Source organism: Prunus mume, linkage group LG2, assembly GCF_029339155.1.
Source record: "Prunus mume cultivar Tortuosa linkage group LG2, ASM2933915v1, whole genome shotgun sequence".
Taxonomy (NCBI): Eukaryota; Viridiplantae; Streptophyta; class Magnoliopsida; order Rosales; family Rosaceae; genus Prunus; species Prunus mume.
Genome location: NC_142699.1, coordinates 37026022 through 37050443, shown reverse-complemented (window position 1 = coordinate 37050443; position 24422 = coordinate 37026022). Strand labels below are relative to the sequence as shown.

General features: G+C 36.1%; 1 protein-coding gene and 3 pseudogenes across 1 annotated transcript; all 4 read right to left on the bottom strand.

Moving 5' to 3' along the window:
* Positions 1-7384: 7384 nt before the first annotated feature.
* LOC148920220 (uncharacterized) lies at positions 7385-9273 on the bottom strand (annotated as a pseudogene).
* A 1790-nt stretch (positions 9274-11063) lies between these two features.
* Positions 11064-11923, bottom strand: LOC103322889 (protein DMP2-like). Its single transcript, XM_008224840.3, has one exon. The coding sequence runs from the start codon at positions 11812-11814 to the stop codon at positions 11209-11211; it is 606 nt and encodes a 201-aa protein (XP_008223062.2). The 5' UTR covers positions 11815-11923; the 3' UTR covers positions 11064-11208.
* Positions 11924-16719: 4796 nt separating this feature from the next.
* Positions 16720-17635, bottom strand: LOC103322962 (protein DMP2 pseudogene; annotated as a pseudogene).
* Positions 17636-23381: 5746 nt separating this feature from the next.
* Positions 23382-24222, bottom strand: LOC103322890 (protein DMP2 pseudogene; annotated as a pseudogene).
* Positions 24223-24422: the final 200 nt, after the last annotated feature.

The following is a 24422-nucleotide window of genomic DNA, read 5'->3' as shown; positions in this document are numbered from 1 at the left end:
CCAAGACCGTGATGGCGGTTTTCCTCGGTGAGCTTGAAGCAATCGTGGCCAGTATTGCGTTCAACATAAGGAGTGTCGAAGATCATCCCGTGACAGAAGTTGAGTTACGAAGAAGTCGGTAAACATTATCTAGAATGTGTCTAGGATAAGTGTGTGAGTACTTCTTGTAATCATCGTTCTATAGTGGATTTGTGTTGGACTGAGGAGTCCCGTGGATTTTCCCAGAGGTGGGGTTTTGCCACGTAAAATAATTCTCTGCGTGTTCTTTTATTTTATGCCCAAAGACGTTACAGGATTGATAAACCATATCAATCCTGCTACCGAAGTTTATTTTTATTTATTTGATTAGAATCTTAAATTGGCCTATTCACCCTCCTCTAGGCATTTTGAGTCATCCTGCAGGTATTTTCAACTTTTTTATTAGAAACCATATTCTTCATTATTGGACTAGTTGGATGGCCAAGACGAGAGTGCCATTTTTGAATTGTAACACGAGCTCCTACAAAAGCTTGAAAATGTTGATTGGAAAATCCACTGCCAGAATGAAATGGATACAATCTATTCTCACATCTCCCTTGAAAAAGCCTCTTCCGTGTCTTGAGGTCCTTAACAAAAAAAGAATCAGGAAAAATTAGGATGTAGCAATTGTTGTCGGAAGTGAAACGATGGACAAAAATTAAATTGGTTGAAGCAGAGGGACAATGTAAGACATCATTTAGGTGAAAGGAACAAGAATCAGTGTTAATAGTGCTTGATCCAAAATGAGAAATAAATAGTCTGGAATCATTACCTACACCTCCAACATTGTCATTACCAGTATATTCCTTGGGGTTGACCAAATTCTGAAGTTCAGGAGTAACATGAGCATTTGCACCTGTGTCAAGAAGCCATGTGCCATTGTTCTATCGAGTCATGGTAGTAGGAGAGGTGGCCATGGCAGTAAGACGTTTTGCTGGAATTCGACCTTCATACGCTAGGTTCATCCTTTGATAACAGTCCAAAGCCGGATGACCCCGCTTGCCACAGATTTGACACACTAACCGTGTGTTCATAGAGGACGATGCTTCACCAACTTGTTGATAGCTTCGCTGGTTGGTAGAGGATCCACGAGCAGTACCACCTCGTGAATTTGGAGCAGTTCCACGATTGCGGAACACCACCACGTCCAATTCCCGAGAACGGCCACCACCACGTCCTCGGTTAGCGATAAAGGCAGCTACGAGCGGACTCGGTGAGAGAAGAAACATGATCATTCATTCTCCTTTGGTAGTCGCAGAAGAGACTCAAGTGTGGGATATGTAATGGGGTATCACAAGCTTGAGCAGCACTCGCCACCATTTCATACGCAGGGCCAAGATTATTCATGATAATCTGCACAAGTTCATCATCAGGAACCTGTTGTCCAGCAAGTGCAAGGTTGTTAGCAATCATATTCATCTTGTCAAGATAATCCGAGACAGACAAGTCTCCTTTCATGGTGTGCATCAGCTCATTGCGCAAATGCAAAATCCTGTTTTGTGATGTCGAGGCATATCGACGTTCGAGAGCTAGCCAAGTGGAATGAGAAGTCGATTACGTGAAACTATGGAGAGCACTGACTGGGATAAGGAGTTGTTGATCCAACTTAAGATAAGTTGGTCCTGCTAAATCCATGTTGTGTAGGCGAGATTGACTATTGTACTACCGGAGAGATGTTTTGGAGGACATTCATAAGAGCCATCCACAAAGCCCATAAGTGTTAGAATTCTTAGTTTGTATATGTATTTTCAGATTAGGAAGAGATGTATTTTCTGGAGATTTCAGCTAGAGAGAATGAAGAGAAATGAGGAAGGCACTGTTCTATTGAATTCTTACAATCTGCGAGCTTACATAGTGTGTCTGACAGAGAGAGAAATGTGATTCTCTTCTAACAGAATTACAACTGTCACCCTATTAGGTGCTTACACGTGTCATACCAAATCTAAGCTAGAGAATCCACCTAGACTATGATCTAATGGTTCTCATTACATCATTTAAAATAGACAGAACAGAAAATAGAAAATGACTTCGCCTAAGAAATCAGGCAGTGAACATGACTTCTGCTCTAAGAAATCAGGCGAACAGGATTATATTTCAACAATAAGGTCTCGGCTTCGAGAATGGGTAGAAATTGTGCCAGCCTAAGAGAATAGTTGGTTCAATCCAACTTAATGGAGACAGCAGCAACTATGGTAGGAGTGAGAGGGTTCATAGAAGAAAGGATAGGTGAAGTGGTGGTTGGGGTAGCAGAGGCATCATTAACGTTGGCTATGAGAAGGAAAATTTTGGGAGAGAAAAAAAAAACTAAAGCTGTGTCATACGACAGGTGGCTCTGATACCATGTAAGATTTATGTTTACTCAAGAAAGCAAGTTTGGCTGAATGATCCATCAATGTGATGGAGAGTTGTATTTATAAACAAATTACAAGAGCTGGTTACATAGATAAGTATAAAATAAAGGAACACGCAAAGAATTATTTTACGTGCTAAAACCCCATATCTGGGGAAAATCCACGGAACTCTTCAGTCCAACACAAATCCACTATAAAACGATGATTACAAGTAGTACTCACACACTTATCCTAGACACATTCTAGATAATTTTTACCAACTTCTTCGTAACTCAACTTCTGTCACAGGATGATCTTCGACACTTCTTATGTTGAGCTTCTTGGTTCAAGATCATCAACCAACAATGTTCTCTTTGGAAGGCATGTATAACAAAGGTCAATGCAAGGCATGTGAGTGGCTCGAATCTTGAAGATGTGGTGAGTACCCATTTTTTTCAATGCTTAAATTTATAATTTTAATTGTTTTCAATTATTAACTTGATTTTTATTTTATTTCATGGGTGGGAAATAAATGCAAAAACAATTTTCTTGAATGATAATAAACCTCCAAATATGCCTTTCAAGTTGTATCATGCTTGGCAAATCTTAAAAGACTGCCCAAAATGAAACGACCTATGTGAATCTCCCACACAATCATTCAAAGATTCTTCTCATAGTGGCAATACAGTCAATTTGGAGGAAGATGAAGATGATGTGGTCATGCCCACTCCAAGGCCATTGGGAAGAGATAAACAGAAGGATGAAAAAAAGAAAGGGAAATGTGTTGAAAGTTATCTCAACCAAAGTGGTAAGTTCTTGTCTAAATTGGTTCAACAATGAAATGAGGCAAAAGAGGATAGGCGGCGAAAGTTAGAGCTCCTACAAGAGCAACATTCATATCAAATCCAACAAGATAAGGAGGCCAATGAACAAAGGATAATGTCCATGGACCTATCCAAATTTACTCCAAGAAAGAAGAAGTATTAGGGGAATAAGCAAGAAGAAATTATTGAGGCCCAGATGAACACAAGTTCCCCCTACAATCCATAAGACAACTCTGGAGACTATTATCCAAGCCCTTCACATAGTGGTTATTAATTTACGTTTATTTGTAATTGTTGTTTATCTTTATTTATAATTGTCGTTTATCTTTATTTCTAATTATCATTTAGCATTATTTTTAATTATCGTTTATCTTTATTTGTAATTGTTGTTTATCTTTATTTATAATTATCGTTTATCTTTTTTTTTTTTTTTTTTTATGATTGTCGTTTATTTTTCTATGATTAGTTTTTTTCTAATTCAATGATAAACCATATAATTCATTAAAATCACACAACCACTTTTATAATTTAAACACACAACATAATTTAAACACACTTATATAATTTAATACACAACATAATTTAAACATACAACATAGCTCATTGTCCCTCTCCTTCGCATCTCCAAATGTGGTTGATCAAATTATTTCTTAGACTGTGATGCACTTGTAAAGCACGAACTCTATTATGACGGACCATGTAGTCTAAGATAGTTTGTCTGTCTCGGTTTATATCGTACGTGATAGTTGACTCAAGCTCATAAGCAAGTCTTGCTCTTGCTCTTTTAGATGTTCGTGGATAATTATCTTCATCATCAGATTCTGCATATAGATCCTCATATTCATCCTCAACAATTATGTTGTGTAATATTATGCATGTCATCATGATTGAATGAAGTTGTTCTTCGCGCCACATACATGCAGGTCCCCTAAAAATTGCCCATTGAGCCTGAAGTATTCCGAAGGCTTTTTCGACATCCTTCTTATAAGCCTCTTGTTTTTGGGCAAATAGTCTTTTTTTTTAGAGTATTCGGTTGAGAAATCGTCTTAACCAATGTAGCCCAACGAGGTAGATATCATTAGCCAAGTAATAACCCAAATTATATTCATTTCCATTGACAACATATTAGATATGGGAAGACACTCCATTCACTACATCATTGAACAACGGGGAACGAGCTAGAACGTTGATATCGTTGTTCGATCTGGCAACGCCGATAAACTGGCGCTGCTCAAGTAGTGGGCAGTTCTTCCATTCCCAATGCATGCAATCAATCGCCTAACATGCCCGGGAATCCTCTAGGACTAGCCTTGTGCAAGAGCACGTAAAGGTCCGCGGATTTGGGGAACGGAGTACCCGACCATACACGGCTTTAATAAGAACAAAACTTTTGCAACCATTCAAGGGCTGTAGATTCACCCAATCTGATGCTCGTCGTGAAGTCTGCGAGCATCCATATGCGAGCATTCGCGGTGTTAGCTTCTACTCGGGATAGACTTTGTCGTCCACAAAGCGTCTATCTTCTGGGTAAAGTATGGCTCATGTGCAACAACATCATTCAAGATGCGATAGAAAAGCTTTCTTCTCATGTGGAACCGCCTGCGAAAGTCCACTAGGGGATAAAGTGGTCTTTCACAGAAGTAGTCCTCCATGAGACTCTTATGATGTTTTTCTTTATTCCGATTCTTGTATTCACGGCCTACAACAGAACCACCATGTTTGGATTGTTGAGTATATTGCTCCAACAAAAACGTATGGTGTTGAACAACCATTGCAACCCTCTGTTGATGAAGGTCATCATCATCAGAATCATCATTGAAGAAATTTTGTATAGCCTTCCCACGTGAATTCATTGTAAGAATGAGAATTGAAGGAGATTGTGTAGTCAATTCAGTAGAATAACACTTCTTAAATAGACAAGAGAATGAGATGACCTACATGTTTGAAAATAATTGAATGAAGATAGGAAAAGATAGGGAAAGATAAGGGAATCCAATAAAGTGAGATGAACAAAGATGAGCAATGGTTCAGAACGTGATTGAAACAAGATAAGATGGGAAATGGTTCAGAAAATAATTGAATGAAGATAGGAAAATATATGGAAAGATAAGGGAATCCAATAAAGTGAGATGGACAAAGTTGAGCAATGGTTCAGAACATGATTGAAACAAGACAACAAGGATTGAGAAAGAGTTCAGAAAATAATTGAAGAACACAAGTGGAGGTGGGCAAAAGTTCAAAACATTATTGAACGAGGATAAAAGAATCCAATGTAATAAAAGTAAAAGTAAAAATGGAAGAAATTATGGCAATAGCTTCAATAAAGGGTTCGAATTATTCTAGGCATATGTATGGTGGTGTACTTGTTTTTATTTTTAAGTGAAATTCTATTATGTTTTGGAATTTTAATTTTTTTAGATTAAAATGTTTAGAAAATTAAATCACGAGTATTGAAATAAAAATAATGTCAAGAAAAATTAACAAGAAAAAAAAAATTAGGGGTTATTCATTCTTAAACAATTTAATAAAGTTGCGGACTTAAATTATGAGTCTACAAGATTAGAGGAAAAAAAAAATTTGAGTCCTGAAAAATACATGAATATTTGTATTTTGGAGGGTGGAAATTTAAATTTAGCCCCAACATGATTGGAGATGGTCTTACTTGGGCAAATGAAAGTGCTCTAAGATCAAAAAAATTCAAACCCCAGCACCTAAAGTTACAATTCCCTTATCTCGCATGGATCATTTATGACTTATTGGTTTATATCACAGAAGAATTTGAATTAATATAATTTTTATTTCACAAATAGGCCCAAAGCTTGAAGGCGCAACCTAAAAACCGTTACCTAGGTTCTATGGCCCGATTGAAGCTTGCTTTTGTTTTTGTCAGTTAGTTACTATGAATATTTTTCACTTTTAAAATATCTAAAAACTATATATATATATATTTTTCGTAAATTCAAAGGTAGTTTGCAAGTGGGTTAGGACAATGTGCCCGCGTTTTGCATCTGAGTTTGAACTTTTTTTTCCGTATATTATAGAATAGTTCAGAATATCATTTTTGTAAAATAATAATAATAATAAAATGGAGGTTTCTGTTTTTATTGCATAAATTTCTTTTAGTATACGTTTATCAATAGTTTCATTGGACAAAATTGCCCTTATTTGTTTTTGGATTTTCTAAGGAATCTTTTACATTTGCTTGTCTTTAGTTTGAAAGTTGAGAGGTTTTTCTGTTTTTTAATAAAAGTTTTGACTTTTTCCAAAAGTGAAATGTTTTTTGTGACTAAAACCTAAATTTACTTTTTTTGTTTGTTATATCAATAATGGTAGGAACACCAAATTTGAGTCCAAATGAGATGGCATCAGCCATATCATCAGATTTTCAATTATATTTTACACATATGCTAAGCATCAATTTGTTTATTTTGACACAAAAATTTAAAAACTAAATTATAAGTTAACCTAAAAGCCACCACTTCAGAACACTCGTGTTTTACCACCACCAATCCTCCTTCCATTGTGCCTACCTCCCACTGCGTTGGTCCTCACCACTCTAAAGTCTAGACCACTAGATAACCAAATTAATCAAGAAACAAATGCGAGGACAACCTTGGATCATATAATCCCCATAGCAAAATTGTTCTTTGTTTTATGGGCGAACAGGTGGGCTTTCCAGTTTCAAAGGCAGGATCCCAAAACTCGAATTATGCCATTGAGTTGCAATGAAATCCTTTGTACAAATCCCATATTTGATGGATTCACATCGAAGTTTATTTTGTTGATTATACTCAGGAGCCATAGGATAGTTTAACATTACAAGGTGATTTTTGACTTTGTAAAAATTGGAACAAGAAAATAAATAAATTTGGTGTATCAATAAGGGGCAGTTAAGCTTTGCTGGAGCAATAGTCTAAAACAGAAAAATTGAAATTATTAGAAATAGAAACATAGTTAATTTAGACAACAAAAACATAAGGAAAACATAGCTAATTGAAATTACTTGAGCATGCTTTCCAATTCTCTAATGTTATAGGCACCAACTCCTTTGCTGTGGCACCAAGGAGAAAAGCAAACTTAGCTGCATTTTCCCCATGTGGGTGGCCTCGAGGATTGAATTCAACTAGGAGCTTATTTCTTTGGTGCCACAACAAGGGAGTTGGTGCCTATAAAATTAGAGAATTGGAAAGATATTTCTGAAGACTTCATGCATCAGTTACTAAATAAATCGTACGCCTCAATCCCATTATTGTTCCAAAGCTCGTTTAAATCATGAATTAGTGGCTCTAAATATACAGCTATATAATTTCCTAGCTACTTGGGGCATGAGATTAATAATGACAATACCATATTATCCTTCGACATGCATAACCAAGGGGGAAGATTGTAAATAATTAGCATCACCGGCCAACAACTATATCTAGAACTAAGATCACCAATGAGATTTAACCCATCAGTTGAAAGGGCCAATCTAAGATTGTGTGGATCCGATGCAAAACTAGGATACTTACGATCTATTTGTTGCCATGCAAGTGAATCAACCGGATGTCTCATCTTGTCATCCTGACTTTTATGATTGGAATGCCATAGTAACTGTTCAACCTTTTCAGGTGAATAGCGCAAGACCTCTTAAGTTTGGGTACTATAGGAAAATAGCGCAAGACCTTAACAGAGATTCCCTTGTGAATCTTATTAGAGCGCTCATTAGTTTTCCATCTTGAAGCATCACACTTTGGACATGTATCCATATGCTCAAGGTAATTCCAAAATAAACAGCAGTCATTCACACATGTATCTATCTTTTTCATAACCTAGATCAAATGTCTTTAGTAAAGTTTTTGTTGAATACAAAAGAATCAGGAAGTGTGTTCCCATCTGGCAGCATGTCACGCAAAATTTCAAGCATAGCTTTAAACTTGGACAAGACAACAACTGCAGACATCTTCATGTAATTCATACAACCAGGAAATAAAGCAATTTCAGCATCTTCCAACAAACTTGTAAAACTTGGCTCTTCTATCTCTTTTATGTGTTGGTTCCACAACACCATCATCTTGGAAATAAGCATCTCTATACGTTCTATACATATCAGGCTTTTCTACATCTTCACTGGCAACCTAGGGCGATGGTGAGGCTGATTTTAAGTGGATCCATAAATCTAGAACCCAAATTCGATCAAACAAAATCAGAAATCCAAGTAGCATCTTGGATTCAATAATAAATCGTACATATAGAATCCAAATTCAATCAATTAAAAACAAACTTTCACATAGAATCCATGATAAAAGCAAGCGAATGACATCTAGAACGGAACAAAAACTCAATATCAAGCATGGAGGTTAGGGATTTCAAAAATAGAACCTTACGAACTGTCACTGAGAATTCAGCTTTGCTCGAGCAATAGTCTTCTAGCAAACGGGGAACTAGAGCTCTTGATTAACTGTGAGAGAGAGGGAGATGAAGAGAGAAGTGGATCTATAGTCTTTCACAGCTTCGCTTGAACGTTCACGTCTAAATGAAAAATAAAACGAGGGAAATTATAAAAAAAAATTCTTATATTTTTAGCGAATTGCAAATATATTGGGGGGTTTCAGCAAAAACAAAATTGAATTACAAATTACGGCGTACTCAGTCGCGCGTCATAATATATATCTAATTTGCATTCTCGGCGTATTTAAAATAACGGTGTTAAAATACACATAAATTACCCTTTTAAGGCATGTTTTCATATGCCGTAAATGTAAGTTATTAACAACACGCTTTATTATCTTTTTAAGGCGTTCTTTATCATATGCCGTAAATATCAGTTATTAACGACATGCACAAAAAAACGTGCCGTAAATATCAAATCGTAACATCTGTAATTTGGTGCAGTGTCATTACATGCCACCAAATAAGGAGCTTGGTTACATGTCCGTGGTGCATACATAAACCTCATCTCACCTTTCCTAATTGTCGGCCCAGTTCCCTAATGTCAAACCCAATCCCATCCAAAGCAGCCTCAACCGCCACCTTCCCATTCAGTTCAACATTGCGATGATAGATTGAGAATCAGATACCACTTCTAAATTGTTAATGCCACTAGCCGCACATCTGGTCATAGCCTCCCTGATCGCAAGAGCCTCCACCGTCGGTGCAGATTAACAATGTAAGTCTCCAACGCCCCAGCCTCAATTAGCAAACCATATTGAGAACGTCACACCCAACCCACACCTCCTCTCAAAGTATGCGCTAACCACACGCCCCAGCGCAGTTCAGTTTGACCATCCCATCCGCTTGTTTCCTCCACCCCTGATCATTGACCTCGTTGCTTCATTGTCCATGGCCCATGTCACATTGTTGTAATTTTTTCAACGCTTGCATCTCCCCGAACTCTGGAACTTGCTTCGACCATAAGGCAACATCTTGGGGATCAATTGATTTCCCCTAAAAAATCGCCTCATTCCTACACTTCCGAATCCTCCATAGGCCAAAAGCCAGCCACTGTATAAGTTCCCCCGCATGTTCAAAGCTCCGGTTTTCGGAAATATGCCCTAAAGCCATAAATAGTTACAAAATTGTAGAGGTAAATTCAGTTTGATGTCTACTACATCAAAGTGAGGCTTCTTTCGTTTCACAGCATTCACTGATGATTACTCTTGATTGGACTATGTGTATCTCATAAAACACAAATCCATATATTTTGGAAATAATTTTAAAGTATTGAAGAATGTATAAAAGAGGAGCATATTGTCAATAAGTATTAAAACCGAAATGTATCCTTCTTCTAGAATCTCGGTTGGACATCACTTTTCCCTTCTTCTAAAATCCATCTTAGGATGTTTTGTGTGCCCTTCCTTCTTGTCTCCTTAATCCTCATCATGAATTTTCTCCATCACTCAATATAAATTCTTGGAGTCTTATGGTGTCACTTTTTCTGGTGTCCACTAGGCCTTAGCTCAACTGAAGAGGGCAAAAGTGGGATTAGGTAGGCCTTTAGTTTTGAAGTCTTAAAATTAGAACAAGTATCAGTTAATAAGATTATTTAACTTTCCTTGATGACCAAATTGTTTGAACTTTGACTGGCATACCAGTATAAGATTTTAGTATTGATGCAAGACAAACTCTTTTCTTTCTTTCCAAATTGATTATTTTACTCTTCAACAGAAAGTGATTTAACCTGATAACCAACACCCTAGCGAAATTAGAGAATATTTTCTTTTATGCCCACCACTTGTAGAGGTGTAATTTTGCACAACTTTTATGATCCTTCTCGTGCACAACTTATGAAATTCCCCACCCATGATAGGAGTCGAACAAGTTTATTGTGGCAGACAAACCTGTAAAACAGACAAGATGAAGTTTTTTCGTGCAGAAAAGAACATGCTTCTAATGGTTTCTTTGATGAGAATGAGAATTCTATTAGATGACTATTGTCCTCAGGACTCTATCTTGTATTTACGTTTATCCCATGTGGGATTCCTCTTGGTTATCTGATTACATTGTATTCTTATCATACTTGATATAGGACTCTATCTGTAATACTATATAAATCAATACAATATGCCCTCATGATGATTGAGGCTTTACCCCATACGTTCCTATTCTTTCAAATTCATCTTCTAACCTTCTAGATAGATTGTTTGCTGATGTAAGAATAAAATACCTATGGCGTTGACATTTACACGAAAATGGGTTTAATTATATGTATGATCTGCAGTATGTAGAAGATCCAATTTCTTGTAGAACGTATTGTTAGTGGCAAGGATTATAATTTGAAGAATGTGTTTAGAGTTACTGTTAGACTTGGTACCTATGTAATGTATTTTAAGTTTTTGTTGTTAATTTCAACGTCCAATACTTATCTAATGGCATAAAACATGTGTGCCTTTCTTATCAAACTACTTGAGAATTGAGATCAAGTTATAATTCATAAATGGAAAATTTAGTGCACAATAGAAACTTGTTACATGCATTCCAAAGGGATCGATATACAGAAGAAATTAAGCAAACACTAATGCCTTATTTAAACAAGAAGCACAGATACTTCAATTCCTTCAGGATTTGTCCGAGTCTTGTGACGAATCAGAACTTGAGGAGGGGTATCCGATTCCATGGCGTTTATTAGGGAACACACAGAAAACAGTACAGGCAATTACACCGATGACAGGAGGCAACACCTGCAGCAAAACCTTCTCAGTGGACTCAAACCCTGGATAGAAGCACCTGACACTGTTGGTGTCCAAAAGTGACACAACTGCAAACACAATCAAGGAAAAGAAGGCATGCACAAAGTCCCCAAACCTAAGCTTGTAAGCAGACAAGTCCACGGAGTTGGAATTTCTTGAGGGCCAAAGACCCTTAGCTGTTGCAACCCCATAGTGGGTTTTTCCATCACTGCCGGTGTAACTATCAGTGAAGGAAGCAAAACAGCAAGAGAAACCGGAAATGGCGATGAGAATGGCGCTTAGGAATTTGTTGATGGTGGCGCAGTGGCCAGTGTTGGACAAGACAGGGTTGAGGAACTGGAACAAGAAGACGGTGCCAGTTGGGAGGAGCTTGATGAGGTTGCCTGCTGCTGTGAATGTTTTGTCTTTGAAAGTTTTCTTTTTGGTTGTTAACAATGACACTGTATTGGAGGAAGTGCTAGTAGAACCCCCCATTTGGGAACTAATGTGTTCTTGAGGGAGTTATTGGAAGTGTTCTTTGTGTTGTGGTTCTTTGATATAAAAATATGTCGTATATATATTTATAGAGAAAATGAGGGAATTGGGTTGTTTATGTGATGAAAGAGAGCACTTGCTTTCACGTTAATTGAAAAATGGTTTTGTCGTATTGATTTGGAAAGGTGGCTTTTACTTTTAGAAAGGCCGGACTTCGTTTCTAATTCAAGCTTAGAGGAACAGGATAAAGATGCGGATCCCCTGCTTGGATTTTCTACACATTAACAACTCAATTTCAATATATAATATCTAATTCTCCCACTATGCCTTTCAATTTTGTAAGCAAGATTTTTTTTAAAGTTCCTGTGGATGGGACAGTCATTGTGAATGAGTCATCAGAAAGACTCATCCATCCACCATTCCAACTACCGAAGTCAGGGAGCTACAGACCAACACAACAAAGTTGTTCAAAACAACGCTGTTCTGAGATGGTGAGGCTTCCTATGGATGAAGGAGCAGGGATTGACGACTAAGAGGGAAACAGGTCGGGGAAGATGGAATAACGGCTATGGGAGAAGTGTTGTTGCTATTTTGTAACTCACGATAAAAGGGAGCAACAAAGGTAGTCCAATTGCATTGTGCAGTTATCAATTAAGATTTCATAGCCAGAAGAATACCGCATGCCAAGTATCAAATATAATATGAATGAATGATGGAAGATGAAGTCCAAAGAAGTAGATAGTAAGTGGTGGTGATGCATGCATGTGAAATTAATTTTTTTATATATATTTATTTATAAGATTTAGTACATATGATGATGAAGATTAGGTTGAAATGATTGATTTTTAATGTAACATTAATTATCTTCTTTTTTAATTATTATTATTTATAATAATTTATTCTCCCTAGAAATAGACGCACAAGTCTTCTTTTCAAATAGGCTAATATACGGTTTAAGGTTACCTCTCTCAATCCCTCCGCATAAAAAATAAATAAAAAGTATGATAAGTCCCATGTAGCACCTGTAATTGAAAAAAGACGTCTCGCATATATGAAAGCGCGTACAAAAAGGCTTAATGCACTTGGAATAAATTGTATTTGGAGACTTAATAATGTATACATTTACTCTTAATCTTTATTAAATTGTCTTTTATTTCACAAAGTACGAATAGCATGCATTTATGATTTCTCTGACATATCACTCACTCACTTTCTCTAATGACGCCGTAAAATAATTATCGCGAAATTTGATGACTAATGCATGTAATTAGCATGCATAACATGTCATATTTATAGAGAAATTAAGTGAATTGTATATGACAATCTACTTTTTAATGAACTCTTATCCACAACAAACTTGCAATATGAACCCCTCATGTCATAGAGATTTGATTCATTCATCATCCATTAATGGCATCATGACCCGGATACAAGGAGGATTGAATAAACAATCAACGTTTGAGTTGTACGTAATATATGCATATGGGTACATATTAAGTGTGTCAAACTCAAAGATATAATAAACCAATATAATACGCATGCAAGTTGCTAGTCAAATGAAGAATAGTAAAAAAAACTGTACAAATGAAGAATAGTAAATAATAAAAAACTTTGGTAGGGTTAACTGACATACAAATATATTAATGAATTATGTCACAAATTAACATTTATTCACGTTTGTATGATCCAACGATTATAATCCATCAATCGAAGTGTGGGCAACAAGAAAATCATTAGTAGGATTGCCGCCTAGGGCAACGTACTCACAAGAGGTAGGACCCTTGCATTTGGTGTCACATGAGTTCACCCCTTGTGAGTTTCTTACCCCCTACAATAACTCTACCCAAGGCTATTTTGTGGATAGAATCGATTGTGGGATCTACATAAGTTTACTGTTCACAATTGCCTACCCACGCTCCGACGACTTTCCTTATATTCCTCCTAATATAGCATATAGAGTGATGTATGTGTATTATCTACTAGCAATAAATAAATTTTGAAAATGTTGAAAAACCATGCCATGACAACAGTCCGATATTTCAAGGAAATTAAACTCATTTGTTTGGGCAAGCAAGTAATCAACACATATCGATGTTGCACATGATTGGACTTACAATATCATAGTTGGTGGTATGCAGTTTTCTTTTTTCGGGTCAATGACGTACATGATATTGAAGAATAATTTTTAAACAATCAGAATGCCATCGATATTTCAAATCAATCAAGTACTATCTTATACAAAAGTGAAATCAAATGACAATACGTAAGTAACTTTGTGGTGGTATCTCAGTGGGGTAGGTTGGTTTTTCTCACCTGTTCTTAGGCTGGTAGAGAAGTTTTACTCATTTCGGTGGTGATTTTAATTTCTTTTTTTTTTCCTTTTTCGGCAGTGCATGAATAGTTCTCGACCGACCAATGTTCTTGTTGGACTTGCAACATGCGAACTTTATGGGTTTTGGAGTACGCAGGAAGATGACATGAGATAGGTTTGTATTCATGGGAAGAAGTTTTCTTGACCAAAAACTTTGTTATATTATTTATTGTATATTTGGGCTGTTGAGGTTTGTTTGGGCTACTCTGAGTCTTTTTCTTAATCAGGTGAGCTACTGTTGTTCAGGTCTACTTTAGCTACTACGAGTAATTTGGGCAATGTATCCTTTTGTTTTTTTGGGTCAACCGTATCCTTTTGTTTGAGAACATAGAGTCTCATATCTAAAATTCTAAGCCTTACATAACAATATATTGAGCCTGTTTATTCATAATTAATTAGTTTTGAGTTGGATGCTCTAATTCTAATGTGATATCAGAGCAAGCGATTTATCCATGCACTAAGCTTAATATGTGGTTGCACATTGACGATTCACATGCTAGGTTCGTTGAATGCGCGCGATGTGGGAATGGGTTGCACATACTATAGGTCACCCAAGGTTTTTATAAATTAAAAAAAAATTGCAGAAATGGAATATTCGATTGAAATGGGTAACGAAAGTATTCAAACCCAGTACCTAAAGTTACAATTCCCTTAAATTGCATGGACGATTTGTGACTTTTCGCTTTATATCACATATGAATTTGAGCTAATAGAATTTTTATTTGCAAGTAGGTATGTACAAATTGGCCCAAAGCTTGAAGGCCCACCCTAAAACTCGCTACCTAGGTTCTATATGGCCCGATCCAAGCTTGCTCTTATTTTAATTTTTTTTTTTTGGATAAATACCATGAGGTGTCCCCACACTTGAAAGTGTGGGATTAATCCCCGATTGGAGTTTGACTTGCCCTTGGCCACAAAGTGTTTCTAACAAATTTCAAACCCTTGCCATTGAGGCCTTAGGTAGCAAATTTGGAGGTGAGTTTACTGCATTCACACCTTGTGGTTACTCTTATTGTTTTTCACTTTTAAAATATCTTCGAAATTTTATTTACACTAGCATCCTTCAGATTTTTAGTGTTTTCACAAAACCCCTTGAGGTTTCAAAAATTATACAAACACTCCCTAAGATTTCAAATTGTTTTCAGAAAACCTGTATTTGTTGATTGTTCGTCCAAATATTGATGATTTCATATAATAAAAACTTATGCGAATGACAAAATTAAGCTCAATGAATGTATGTGCAATATAATATCATAGGGTAACTTTGTAATTTGAAGAAATTTTTTTTATATAAAATCATCAATCTTGGAAGCAAAATCAACAAAAATGTGTTTTGTAAAAATAATTTAAAACCTTAGGGGGTGTACGTGTAATTTTTGAAACATCAGGGGATTTTTTGAAAATATCAAAAACCTCAGGAGATGTTAGTGTAAATAACTCTTTTTACATTAGTCTAAAAAGAGGTTCCTGTTTTTTATTGCATAAATTTTTTTTATATAAATATTTATCAATTTCTATTTGAGTTTCCTGCTTGACAAATGTTTTATTTAAAAAAATAGAGTAAACATGGTCTCCCTTAAAAATAGGAGACCATACATTGCTTTCAAGAAAGTAGGAGAAATTATATATATAATGGTACGTTATCGCCACGCCAAATGGTGATACCTCCATTCAAAATTTGTCATGTGTACAATCTTTTTACAAATAGATTTAACACCCTTTTTTATATTTAAAAACAAATTTTAAAAATGAAAAAACTTAGAAAATGAAAAATAAAATGCCCAGCAACAATCTGCCTCAATGTCAAAAACCCCACTCCTATACTGCCTGCCATGGAATTGTATCAGATTCCTTAAAAACTTTGTCTGAAATGAAACCTATATTTTCTGGGCTTACAAGACCATAGAGGATTCAATTGATTCCTCAATACCATAAATCCACCCCCTTCCACATCCTCAATCTATTTCGTTGAGCCCTGGATTGAGAGAGAGAGAGGTAGGTGCACTCACTTGAAAAGTGCACGTCCCTGCCATCCATTGCAGAGGCTCAGAAAGTTGAAATATTGCATGGTGGGATGCTTTGGTTTGTCGTTCTACAAAGCACTCAAAGGTTAAAATGGTTGTCTTAGGTTCTTCTACTTCTGCAAAGAACAAGCAGGTGTCAGCTAAAAAAGAAGCAAAGGTAAGGTAAGGAAGGAAGAAGAGGATGACGACTTCATTACGATTGCCGCTCGAGCTAAGAAAAGTCAGGTCAAAGCAAAAGAAGGTAACAAAAGTGGGTTCATCTTCAATCAAGAAAACGATCAAGAAGGGCAAAGTTTTTGTAGGTACTGTAAATCGACAAACGTGGCACCAAGCTCTAATGATGAGCAGGAAATATGGTCTACTTTAGTTCACAAATGGTGTCATCTTCCCACCTTCATACAAGCCTCATGGGGTAAAGATGCTCTACAATGGGGAACCAGTCAACTTAACTCCTCAACAAGAGGAAGAAATTAAAACATTGTGTGCCTTTCCTATTAAATTACTTGAGAATTCATAAATGGAAATTTTAGTGAACAATAGAAACTTGTTACATACATTCCAAATGGATCGATACAGAAGAAATTAATCAAACCTTGGCAAACTACTAAACAAACAATGAAAAGCATGAACTTGCGTGAGCAAGCACTGGTGTCATATTTAGGACTACTTGTTAAACAAAGAAGCACAGATACTTCAATTCCTTCAGGATTTCTCTGAGTCTTGTGAAGAATCAGAACTTGAGGAGGGGTATCCGATTCCATGGCGACTATTAGGGAACATAACGAAAACAGCACTGGCAACTGCACCGATGACAGGAGGCAACGCCTGCAGCAAAACCTTCTCACTGGACTCAAACCCTGGATAGAAGCACCTGACACTGTTGGTGTCTAAAAGTGATACAACTGCAAACACAATCAAGGAAAAGAAGGCATGCACGAAGTCCCCAAACCTAAGCTTATAAGCAGACAAGTCCACAGAGTTGGAATTTGTTGAGGGCCAAAGACCCTTAGTTGTTGCAACCCCATAGTGGGTTTTTCCGTCACTGCCAGTGTAACTGTCAGTGAAGGAAGCAAACAAGCAAGAGAAGCCGGAAATGGCGATGAGAATGGCGCTTAGGAATTTGTTGAGGACAGCGCAGTGGCCATTGTTGGTCAAGACAGGGTTGAGGAACTGGAACAAGAAGACGGTGCCGGTCGGGAGGACCTTGATGAGGTTGCCTGCTCCTGTAAATGTTCTGTCGTTGAAAGTTTTCTTGGAGGAAGAGCTAGTAGAATCCCCCATTTGGGAATTAATGTGTTCTTGAGGGAGTTTAAAAGTGTTCTTTTGTTGTGTTGTGTGTTGTGGTTCTTGTATGAACAAATATGTCTTGTATTTATAGAGAAAGTGAGGGAATTGGTTTGTTTATGTGATGGAAGAGAGCACTTGCTTTCAAGTTGCTTTATTTTAAGGGCGGACTTCGATTCTAATAACAAGTTTAGGCTCTAATATCAACAAGATTAGTACAAATATATGTTTTAATGAAGTGTGTGTAGAGAAAATTGACGATAATTAAGCGTGTCAAACTATACAATAAACCTATATACTGTTAAGTAACGCTAACGCATAGGGCAACATCCTCACAAGAGGTGTGACCATTGCATTTGGCGACGCCCGTCCCTTGTGAGTTTCAAAACAAAATAAAATAAACTTTGTTTGTTTCGGCAAGGAATCAACATACCTTAAAATTCCTCCTAATATAGAATATAGAATATAGAGTGATATGTGTATATTATCTACTAACAATAAATAAAGGGAAGAAAAAAAAGTCGAACAACCATGCCAAGGTCGTCTTAAACAAGGCCGATATTTCAAAGTAAAATAAAATAAACTTTGTTTGTTTGGGCAAGGAATCAACATATTAGATGTTGCACATGTGTGGAATTCCAATATCATGCCGTACATGTTAGGAGAATAATTTCTATGCAATAATGGGATACCACCGTGGTGATCGTATTCTAAACTAATCAACTAATCATACATTGTCATTTGTACTGTATCTGATATGCATTTTGGCTATTCCCACCCCTCAATTTCCCTAGACTATACTTTTTGTCTTTGTGATAAAGTTAAAATAAATGATCATATGTCATTGACTAGGAATACCGGCACATAAATAAGTTTCTCTCCTTGTGTTAGAACTTTACTAATTTCGGTGATGATTTAATTTCATATATTTTCTCCTTTTTGGGCAGTGCATCAAGTATGCTCGACTAATGTTGTTGTTAGACTAGAAAAATGCAAACTTATGGGTTTCGGTTAAAATTACCAACTTTTTTGCTTGCATGAACTTTAGGCCCATAAGGGAGTTGCTAAATTCGGTACATTTCTCTCACTAACCAGAAGCTTCAACTTCATCTGCCAGAACCTCACCAGTATCCAATTCAAAAGCATCAGCTTCATTAGAGGGACAGTCAGAACCGCTGTTGAAGAAGAAAGTGAGACTTCTATTGATTCGGAAGAGGATTACAAATCATCAAGGCTTCGAATGAAGCCGAAACGTCAGAAGAAAACTTCTTCTCTGGTCTCTGTTAAGAGGCCTCTAGATGAGGCCAATGTCTCTGAGCAGTCTTAGGTTAAAAGGCCAAAAGTTTCGGATTCTTCTACTTCTGCAAAGAACAAGCAGGTGTCAGCCAAAAAAGAAGCAAAGGAAGAGGAGGAGGATGACCTCATTACAATTGCCGATCGAGCTAAGAAAGTCAGGTCAGATAATAAATCATCTGTGGCATTGATTGTTTAGCCGATCGAGCTAAACGTGTGTAGCGAATCAACCACAATAGTCAGATAACGACCTAATTAAGGTTAATATAAATATAGAAGCGCAATAATCACAAATGATTAATCCAAATACGAAAGACTCCACCGACAACATGCACACAAGTGTACCTCCACAAATTGTCATAGAGGGCCAAATAAATTCTGACATAAAACTCGCAAGCCTGCAAAAGTCCAGCATAGACCACAACTCACAAAACTACTACTCCAGTTTTTTTTTTTTTTTTTGGAGGACCTTTCCTATTGAGAGAAGCAATAATATACTAAACAAACTCAAAAAGAGTTGATGTACTTATTAGTTATTACAAACAAAAATTATTAACACATTAAGTAAATCAAAAGCTGGAACCCGAGATTTGCAAAACAACTAACAAAGGTAGTCATCCACAAACAAATCAAAAGCTAGAACCCTATGTCTGCAACATATATATATATATATATATATATACATATATATATATATGTAAAATTAAAAAGGAGAGGGATGTAAGAGAGGGGCTAGTAAGAAGGGAGATGAGGTTAGGGATGGGAGAAAAACTTAGTTTCAACGCGTGTCATATCATTATTGGTTTAGAATAGCAAAATAGTGTTATTTCCGTTTCATGAAAGTCTTTCTCGTGGAAATGAGATAAAAGGACAAAAGAAGGAAAAGTAGGAGAGGGGCAGGTTTTGTGCATCAAAGAGAGGAGAGGGGTGGTCAAGGTATGTGTGGCTAGAGAGGTTTTTTCTTAGGAGGAGGGCTAAAACATTGAGGATTTTATGTACCTATATATATTATAATACATAATCCCTTATATATGCCTCATGTAATTATTTCACAAAAAGCATAACTGTATTTGGAAAATTAGTAATGGTACACATTTACTCCTTAAATTTTCATTTTACTTTTTTTTTTTGCCAAAAAAATTTCCTTTTATTTCACAATATATATGATTTGTCTCTTATATCACTCAATCACTCTAATGATCTTTGTATAATAATAATCGCAAAATCGGATGATTAATGCATGTAATTAGCATGCATAACATGTCATATCTATAGAGAAATTAAGTTGTATTGTCTATGTTTCAATCCTACGAAATCGTATTTTAACAAAAGACAATCTACTTTTTAACCAACTCTTTATATAAGAGATTTGATTTATTATCAATGGCCTCTAATCATATATGATCTAGATACAACCGCTGTTTAATAAGAATAATATTACTCTTATTACATATGTATATTACGTTCTCATACCATCTTATGTTGCAGATGAAGTAGACAACCACATCAATTAAAAAGTAGCAATAAACCATAAAGAAAAGAAAATTTTATTTACACTAGCATCCTTCAGATTTTTAGTGTTTTCACAAAACCCCTTGAGGTTTCAAAAATTATACGAACACTCCCTAAGATTTCAAATTGTTTTCACAAAACCTGTATTTGTTGATTGTTCGTCCAAATATTGATGATTTCATATAATAAAAACTTATGCGAATGACAAAATTAAGCTCAATGAATGTATGTGCAATATAATATCATAGGGTAACTTTGTAATTTGAAGAATTTTTTTTTATACAAAATCATCAATCTTGGAAGCAAAATCAACAAAAATGCGTTTTGTAAAAATAATTTAAAACCTTAGGGGGTGTACGTGTAATTTTTGAAACATCAGGGGATTTTTTGAAAATATCAAAAACCTCAGGGGATGTTAGTGTAAATAACTCTTTTTACGTTAGTCTAAAAAGATGTGAAACCCCATATTTTTAAATACGTATATTAATATTTCATAAAATTAAATATTTACAATTATTAGTCTTCAAAACTATATAATTAATAATATATCTATATATATAAATATAAATTGTATGGCAAGTTACGTGAAGTTAGCTATACCTATCAAATGTTATTGCATGGCTTTAATTATTTCAATTCATTTCAGCATTTTTTATTATTATTATATATATATATATATATATATATATATACTTACTTTACAAAAACTGTTAGAAAGACATTTATGCTTACTAAGCATTGTTGAAGACTGACGTGTTGCAATGTAGTGTCCTCAAAACCAATTAAAGCATGAGGTGTAAGAATGATAGTTATTCCTATATATATAAACTTGATAGGAGAGTGCTCACTAAGCACTCTACAAAGCCAACACAAAAGGCTATTTGAGAGTCTAGGAACCTATAGACTAATTAGGTGGCACAACAATAAGCTTCATCTAACCGACTCTAGCTTACTGTAAATAGGTCTACTCAATAGTTCTTTGATCATGGGTACTTCAAGTGTGTTAGTCTCCTAAAAATCATAGACAGAAGAAAGAAAGAGTGAAGTGTGGTGAGATTTTGGAGAAGCTCAAAGTGTTTGGACTTACAATTGGGAGTTATACAATAGCTTTGGATTTGAGGTAGGGGTTTTTCTTGGGGAGGTTTTGTTTTGCATACATTGAGTTAATTAAATATTGTAAATACTACATTAGGCTTGATAATATTTGATTATTGTTATGCTTGGTTATATTGTTTGATTGTTATCCTTGATATTAGATATATACATGTTGTCAATTATCATTATAATTTGATGAATTTTGACATATTCATATGTTGTCGGTGGTGGTTGGAATTTTTGGGTTGATAAAGAAATTATGGAAAAAGGATAATGGGAAGTATCTTTTGTGTAGTTGAGTCTAACCATTGTAGGGACCAAGTTCAAGCGAGCCCGTGTGCACAGTAGATTAAGAAATCGGCGGTATAATTGTCGATTGGATGATTTGGGCTTGGAGATCAATGGTGTAGACAAGATGACTAGCAAAAGGGGAATTATGGGATGATTGAAATGGGTGTTATTTTATATAATGGGACATTCGGAATCACAGTGATAAAATGCATGGTATGGGACATGCAGATTTGCTTGCCCTATTATATAGATTAACGGGTTGGGTAGAATTGAAGTTCATTCATGCATTGTATAAATTGTATATTATAAATCTCACTAATCACATAAGACATAGGACCTCTACTGAGCATGTAATGCTCACCCCTTATTGAATCTATTGCAGGCTTTGAAACTGAAGTGTAGTTTTTGCTTAGGAAACAAGAAGAACGGATTATGGTTTTGAGTGTTTTGTTGAAAGTTTGTTACTTTCTTGTTATTTTGCTTGTAATAATACAATGTAAATTATTTTGATTTAAATGGAAGTCTACGTTCAATCTTCATGTTTCTTGATAATTAAATTTTTAGTTTTAGTTTTTCTTTTACCTCACATTCCCAAATAAAATAAATAAATAAATAATTGGGGTGTGACAAAAGAGGTTCCTGTTTTTTATTGCATAAATTTTTTATATATAAATATTTATCAATTTCTATTTGAGTTTCCTGCTTGACAAATGTTTTATTTAAAAAATTAGAGTAAACATGGTCTCCCTTCAAAAAAAGGAGACCATACATTGCTTTCAAGAAAGTAGGAGAAATTATATATATAATGGTAAGTTATCGCCACGCCAGATTGTGATACTTCAGCTCAAAATTTGTCATGTATATTTGTCATGTATACATTCTTTTTACAAATAGATTTAACACCCCTTTTTATATTTAAAAACAAATTTTAAAAAAGAAAAAACTTAGAAAATGAAAAATAAAATGCCCAGCAACAATCTGCCTCAATGTCAAAAACCCCACTCCTATACTGCCTGCCATGGAATTGTATCAGATTCCTTAAAAACTTTGTCTGAAATGAAACCTATATTTTCTGAGCGTACAGGACCATAGAGGATTCAATTGATTCCTCAATACCATAAATCCACCCCCTTCCACATCCTCAATCTATTTCGTTGAGCCCTGGATTGAGAGAGAGAGGGTAGGTGCACTCACTTGAAAAGTGCACGTCCCTGCCATCCATTGCAGAGGCTCAGAAAGTTGAAATATTGCATGGTGGGATGCTTTGGTTTGTCGTTCTACAAAGCACTCAAAGGTTAAAATGGTTGTCTTAGGTTCTACTTCTGCAAAGAACAAGCAGGTGTCAGCCAAAAAAGAAGCAAAGGTAAGGTAAGGAAGGAAGAAGAGGATGACGACTTCATTACGATTGCCGCTTGAGCTAAGAAAAGTCAGGTCAAAGCAAAAGAAGGTAACAAAAGTGGGTTCATCTTCAATCAAGAAAACGATCAAGAAGGGCAAAGTTTTTGAAGTATTGTAAATCGACCAACGTGGCACCAAGCTCTAATGATGAGCAGGAAATATGGTCTACTTTAGTTCACAAATGGTGTCATCTTCCCACCTTCATACAAGCCTCATGGGGTAAAGATGCTCTACAATGGGGAACCAGTCAACTTAACTCCTCAACAAGAGGAAGAAATTAAAACCTTGTGTGCCTTTCCTATTAAAGTACTTGAGAATTCATAAATGGAAATTTTAGTGAACAATAGAAACTTGTTACATACATTCCAAATGGATCAATACAGAAGAAATTAGTCAAACCTTGGCAAACTACTAAACAAACAATGAAAAGCATAAACTTGCGTGAGCAAGCACTGGTGTCATATTTAGGACTACTTGTTAAACAAAGAAGCACAGATACTTCAATTCCTTCAGGATTTCTCTGAGTCTTGTGAAGAATCAGAACTTGAGGAGGGGTATCCGATTCCATGGCGACTATTAGGGAACACAACGAAAACCGCACTGGCAACTGCACCGATGACAGGAGGCAACGCCTGCAGCAAAACCTTCTCACTGGACTCAAACCCTGGATAGAAGCACCTGACACTGTTCGCGTCCAAAAGTGATACAACTGCAAACACAATCAAGGAAAAGAAGGCATGCACGAAGTCCCCAAACCTAAGCTTATAAGCAGACAAGTCCACAGAGTTGGAATTTGTTGAGGGCCAAAGACCCTTAGTTGTTGCAACCCCATAGTGGGTTTTTCCATCACTGCCAGTGTAACTGTCAGTGAAGGAAGCAAAAAAGCAAGAGAAGCCGGAAATGGCGATGAGAATGGCGCTTAGGGATTTGTTGAGGACGGCGCAGCGGCCATTGTTGGTCAAGACAGGGTTGAGGAACTGGAACAAGAAGACGGTGCCGGTCGGGAGGACCTTGATGAGGTTGCCTGCTCCTGTTAATGTTCTGTCGTTGACAGTTTTCCTGGAGGAAGAGCTAGTAGAATCAACCATTTGGGAATTAATGTGTTTTTGAGGGAGTTTAAAAGTGTTCTTTTGTTGTGTTGTGTGTTGTGGTTCTTTTGTTGTGGTTCTTGTATTTAAAGAGAAAGTGAGGGAATTGGTTTGTTTATGTGATGGAAGAGAGCACTTGCTTTCAAGTTGCTTTATTTTATAAAGGGCGGACTTCGATTCTAATACAAAGCTTAGAGGAACATGCATATTGTTGAATTTACTGAAGCGTGTGTAGAGAAAATTGTCTTATAT

Excerpts from the sequence above, each read along its gene's own strand:
- LOC103322889 (XM_008224840.3), bottom strand. The coding sequence starts at position 11,814 with ATGGGGGGTTCTACTAGCACTTCCTCCAATACAGTGTCATTGTTAACA.